The sequence below is a fragment of the Symphalangus syndactylus genome, chromosome 4 (genome assembly GCF_028878055.3).
Source record: "Symphalangus syndactylus isolate Jambi chromosome 4, NHGRI_mSymSyn1-v2.1_pri, whole genome shotgun sequence".
NCBI lineage: Eukaryota > Metazoa > Chordata > Mammalia > Primates > Hylobatidae > Symphalangus > Symphalangus syndactylus.
The window spans coordinates 158,572,324-158,577,551 of NC_072426.2; the positions used below are offsets into that span (position 1 = coordinate 158,572,324).

At 45.7% G+C, this 5,228-nt stretch overlaps 2 protein-coding genes across 6 annotated transcripts in view; one reads left to right on the forward strand and one right to left on the reverse strand.

Moving 5' to 3' along the window:
* Window positions 1–1,852, reverse strand: part of LRP2BP (LRP2 binding protein) — a 29,968-nt gene extending 28,116 nt beyond the window's left edge. For all 4 annotated transcript variants that reach the window (XM_055276590.2, XM_055276589.2, XM_063637759.1 and 1 more), the window contains exon 1: window positions 1,723–1,852. The gene's annotated coding sequence lies outside the window, so the exon portion shown is untranslated. The remainder of the gene's footprint in view (window positions 1–1,722) is intronic.
* The window catches only part of ANKRD37 (ankyrin repeat domain 37), a 29,747-nt gene continuing 26,034 nt past the window's right edge, over window positions 1,516–5,228 (forward strand). Inside the window, exons 1-5 of one of the 2 annotated variants that reach the window (XM_055276611.2) lie at window positions 1,516–1,820; window positions 2,030–2,182; window positions 3,820–3,911; window positions 4,490–4,693; window positions 4,940–5,160. In XM_055276611.2, the coding sequence (XP_055132586.1) occupies window positions 1,794–1,820; window positions 2,030–2,182; window positions 3,820–3,911; window positions 4,490–4,693; window position 4,940 (477 nt within the window). In that variant the 5' untranslated portion in view covers window positions 1,516–1,793 and the 3' untranslated portion in view covers window positions 4,941–5,160. Of the gene's footprint in view, window positions 1,821–2,029; window positions 2,183–3,819; window positions 3,912–4,489; window positions 4,694–4,939; window positions 5,161–5,228 lie in introns of those variants that run through there. The other variant, XM_063637763.1, reaches the window with a different exon arrangement.

The following is a 5,228-nucleotide window of genomic DNA, read 5'->3' on the forward strand; positions in this document are numbered from 1 at the left end:
GCTTTGGCGTTATGATATTCCCAAGGGATTTAAAAAATACATGTGAAACCAGGCCAGATACTGGGATTTTTAGTTTTCAGTATTTTTGGAGATGAGGTCTTGCTCTCATCTCATCCACCCAGGCTGGAGTGCAGTGGCACGATCTCGGCTCACTGCAACCCCTGCTTCCTGGGTTCAAGTGATTCTACCCCGTCAGCCTCTCAAGTAGCTGGCATTACAGGCACGCACCACAGGCCTGGGTAATTTTTGTATTTTTAGTAGAGACGGTTTCGCCATGTTGGCGAGGTTGATCTCGAACTCCTGGCCACAAGTGATCTGCCTGCCTCAGCCTCCCAAAGTGTTGGGATTACAGGCGTGAGCCATTGCACGTGCTCACCTCACAAATCTGACAACAGTATCTCTACACTGCCATTTTTTAAATATCATTAAAAGGTATTGTGAATAGTTTAAACATTAAAAATGTGGAATATAAGAACGATTCTATATATTTGAACACACATTTATGTTCAAATATTCATATGAATAAAAATGCTTAAAACTACCCCTTGGGTAACTAAGTATAACAACATAAACTTGCGATTGCAAATTTTATGGCTCTTACAAAACAAAAATTAGAATGAAAAAGACCACTTATCTTTACAAGACAAGCAAGAGCTTGTCTTCTAACAGCATAACAATAAACGTACTTATTTCTCTGTGCTTTCAAAGGCATCAACAGAAGGGAATCACTAAAAATGTAGGGGAAAAGAAACACTGGGCTGGAGCTTTGGTTTCTAGGCAGATCCTTCTGGAAAGATGCTTAGGCAGAGTCTGGGGAGCAGCTCTGACGTCAGTAGCTGCCACTGGGAAGTCAGGTCCTGTTCCACAAAAAGCAGTGACGCACGCCCGACAGCACCCGCGGGGCAGGACAGCGGCTTCACCAGCCCCGCGGGTCCGCTCTCCCCGGAGAAGAGCCCGGCGTGGACCCGCGTGACGGCCCCAGCGTGCTGCGGCCTCTCCCCGAGGGCCCCTCCACAAGGGTCCCTGCGCGGGCCGGACTTGGCCGTTGCCGCTCGGGACAGCCATCCCCTCGAATTCGCGCTCGCCATCCCTGCCTTCACTTCCCGGGCTGGGAGGCGGGCGACGGCGCGCGAGGTAAAGGAACTTGCGTTCCCCGGCGCCGAGGCGGCAGCAGCGCCGTGCACAGCGGCTCCTGAGAGCGGCGTCGACGGGGAGCTGCGTGTGGCTCCCGGTTTCCCGGTTACGTGCGCGCCGGCAGAGCCAAAACTTGCGGCCGAAAACTCCCGCTTCTCCGGAAGGATTAAAGGGCGGGCGCACTACCGGGAGACGTGTCAAACTCAGCGCGCCTCATGGCGGCCGCGGAACCCCGCCCGCCCCGACTCCCGTCCTCCCGCGCCTACTGACTTACCCTGCGCACGCGCGCTGAGGCTCCGTGGGGAAGCCGCGGGCCCCGCCCCAAGGTGGGAGGGCCTGGCACATCCGCCGCTGGCCAATCAGCGGATGGCCTCGCGCGCCCGCCCCCCCCCCCCCGCCGCCGGCGCCGGGCTCCACGTGCCAGTGTTTGTGTACGTGCGGCCGTGGCGGGGCTGGACAGGGTCCAGGTGGTTGGGGATTAGGCAGTTCGGGCGTAACCGGAGCTGGGGCGCGGCTGCCAAGGGCCGGCCCGCAAGTGCCATTGGTCTTTAAATTCTCCCGTGCTAGGGCCGGCCTGCGCACTCTTACCTGCCGGGTTGCGGGGAGCGTCACACCGCTCTGCACTTCCAGGGACTCTTGTCATTTGCCTTAGGCGGGAAATGTTGTTGCTGGATTGCAACCCCGAGGTGAGGCTCGGGCTCACAGAGCCCGAGCTTTTGTTCTGCAGGCTCAAGCTTCCAGGCGCGTCTTCTCGGGAACGCGGGGACTGACCACTGGGCGCTGCTTGGTCTCGCCTGGTCAGAGCTGGTTGTGGAGGGCGGGGAGGCTTCCAGCCCTGAGGGGCGCGGGACTGGACAAAGGTGAGAAGGGTGCTGGATCTGTTTTCTTCCCGCAGGTGGATGGTCTGAAGCATTTGCTGGAGACAGGGGCCTCCGTCAACGCACCCCCGGATCCCTGCGAGCAGTCGCCTGTCCACTTAGCCGCAGGAAGCGGCCTTGCCTGCTTTCTTCTCTGGCAGCTGCAAACGGGCGCTGACCTCAACCAGCAGGTAACTAGGTAACTGATTGTTGCTGTGTACAGCTGTCCCCTCCAGCCCAGACCCACACAAACATTTCCCAGACGCCAAGAGTTGTTTCAGCTGTTAAAAACATCTCTATAGCAGCGATGTCCAACAGAAATATAATGCAAGACACAGATGTAATTAAAAAATTTTTTTCCAGTCTTGATGTGAGGACATGAGAAATTTCAAGTTTTTAAGTAGCCACATTAAATAAACGAAACAGGAAATTTTAGTATTTGACCCAATTTGTCCAAATTATCAGTTCAATATGTAATCAACATAAAGCAATTGCTAATTAGATTTTTATATTTTCTTTTATTCTGTGTCTTCACAATCTGGTGTGACAGCGTATCTCAAATCAGACTAGCCACATTTCAAATACTCTAGCCTTAAGTGGCTCTTGACTATCATATTGAACAGCACAGATCTACAGTTTATTTCAAAAGAAGTAATTGCTACATTACCAAAAGTCTCCCTGCAGCAATTGAAATACTTAGGAGCTATGTCCACAAGCATTCTAATTTCCTAAAGAATTTTCTTACTGTAGTTTGCATCTTCCATTGAATATTAAAGCATGGTGAATTTTAAATTGTAAACTTTTCTGAAGAACTCTGTATTTATTTGCCTACATTTTAATGTATGTGCATATGGCTACACGTTTTTATTATTTTGAGACGGAGTTTGCTCTTGTCGCCCAGATGAGTGCAGTGGCGCGATCTCGGCTCACTGCAACCTCTGCCTCCTGGGTTCAAGAGATTCTCCTGCCTCAGCCTCCCTAGTAGGCGGGATTACAGGCACGTGCCACCATGCCCGGCTAATTTTTGTATTTTTAGTAGAAACAGGGTTTCACCGTGTTGGCCAGGCTTGTCTCGAACTCTTGACGACCTTAGGTGATCTGCCTGCCTCAGCCTTCCAAAGTGCTGGGATTACAGGCGTGAGCCACCGCGCCCAGCCACACGTTATTAATGAAAACGGTATGAAAAAGCAAACTAAAAGAACTTATCAAAAATAAAAAGCTTTTACAGCTTACTGAGGGAAAAAAACAAAAAATAAAAAGCTTGAATTAAAAAATGCAGTCCAAAGGAGGAGATTTTTGGAAGGTTCCATACTGAAATGAATATGCAAACATAGTACATTCCTATGTTTCAAATTAGCCCATGGAGTTGGCTATCCCTAATGCAATCACTGAAAGTATCTAGAAGATCTAAATAAAGGAATGAATGATAATCATTTCAGAGCATATGCTAGAATGTTGAAGTTATAGTCCACTAGTTAAATTCTGCATTCCTGAAATCTTGCACTTGCAAACGATTATCACTAGTTTTTAATTAGAATAGACGTTGATGCAGGTTTATACGTATCAAAAACACATGACTTCTTAGTCTTAAAAGTGACTAACACTTCTCATTTCTGAAAACAAACCCAAAACCTGAACTGAGAATGAATATTAACAAAATAAACCCACGAAGTTTTTGTGTTCTCTGCCAAAAAAAAAAAAAAAAAAATTCCCTCCAGTACAATGCAGTTCTAACTAGCTTCCTTAAATAGCTAATATTAGATGTCACTCATCAACTTCCACAAAAAGTATTTTTGGGAGACTCTAAAATGCACTGTCTTACCTTAAGGATGTCTTAGGAGAAGCTCCACTACACAAGGCAGCAAAAGTTGGAAGCCTGGAGTGCCTGAGCCTGCTTGTAGCCAGTGATGCCCAAATTGAGTGAGTATGAAAACAGTGGCTTCACATTATATGTTTTCTTGGATTAAACTAATCAGACTCCTGAAGCTTAGTTACATGTGCTTTTAAAAATAATGCTTGCCTAATTGATAATTTAGTGTTAATCATTTAAGTGTTAACAGGTTGTTAGTGCTATCGAATAACACTCAGTTCGAGTAGGTACAAAGTCAGATCCTGAGCAATCAGAGGTGCAGTTTTGTTCATTACGACTGTGTTCTACTTCAGTTTCGGTTTAGGAAAACCCATTCTATGGGCGAAACCCATTCTTTGGGTAGTCAGTGAGAAGGGTAGTTCTCATTGACTACCTTTGGGTACTCCTACACTGTATAGAACATCAGATAATTCTTACATTCATTCAGAACTGGAGTGCCCACTCTATGCTGGATTGTTAGTTGCTGAGGATACAATAGTGACCAAAAATGCAATTTCCCTATGCGTCCTTTACCTCTTCTGTTCTGCAACTAACATTTGTATGAGCCCCAAATTCCTTTGTAAGATATTTAAAAAAAGACTTAAGAAGTTCAATTTTTCATTTAACTCCGTTTTTATCCTGTTTTCAGTTTATGTAATAAGAACGGGCAAACAGCTGAAGATCTCGCTTGGTCATGTGGATTTCCAGACTGTGCCAAGTTTCTTACAACAATTAAATGTATGCAGACAGTAAAATCAAGTGAACACTCTGATAGGAATGATTGTGTTCCTGTGCTCAGACAGAAACGAAGTTTTGGAAGTGTAGAAAATATCAGTGGGAAAAGGAAGTGCTGGTAAGTAACTCAGAGCTGCTGCTTTTTTTCCTCCCTCAGTGATTGATCTCGTTTGCATAGCATTTATTATTCTATTTAATACTGACACTCGTATTTCTAGTAGTAGTGTTTCATTCTCATTAACATTTTAATACTGGTTGTACTTACTAGAGTCTAGAGATCAAAAATGGGACTGCATGGTGGAAGTTTGGGGATAACACTTTTTTTAAAAAAATTTTTAATGTTAACATGTTTTTTTAAAAACAGATGTCAGGTGGGTTATGAGGAAGTCTGAAGAACGCCTTCATTTCATGCAGATCTTTCCTGCTTTTGGCTTTACCATATGTGTGTCTAAACTCCTTCTGAGAAGGAGGGAAAACTTTCTTCCAAGTGAAGATCCATTTAAGAACACGTGTATTTACATGCCTATAATATGCTGGTTGTGTATGCTTTGTCTTTTAAGTTATTAAAGGAATGTCTAAAAAATACATTCTCCGTGCAGTATTTACAACCTTTGAAAAAGGTCATAATTTAAACCGTCAAACTAGAACCAGGA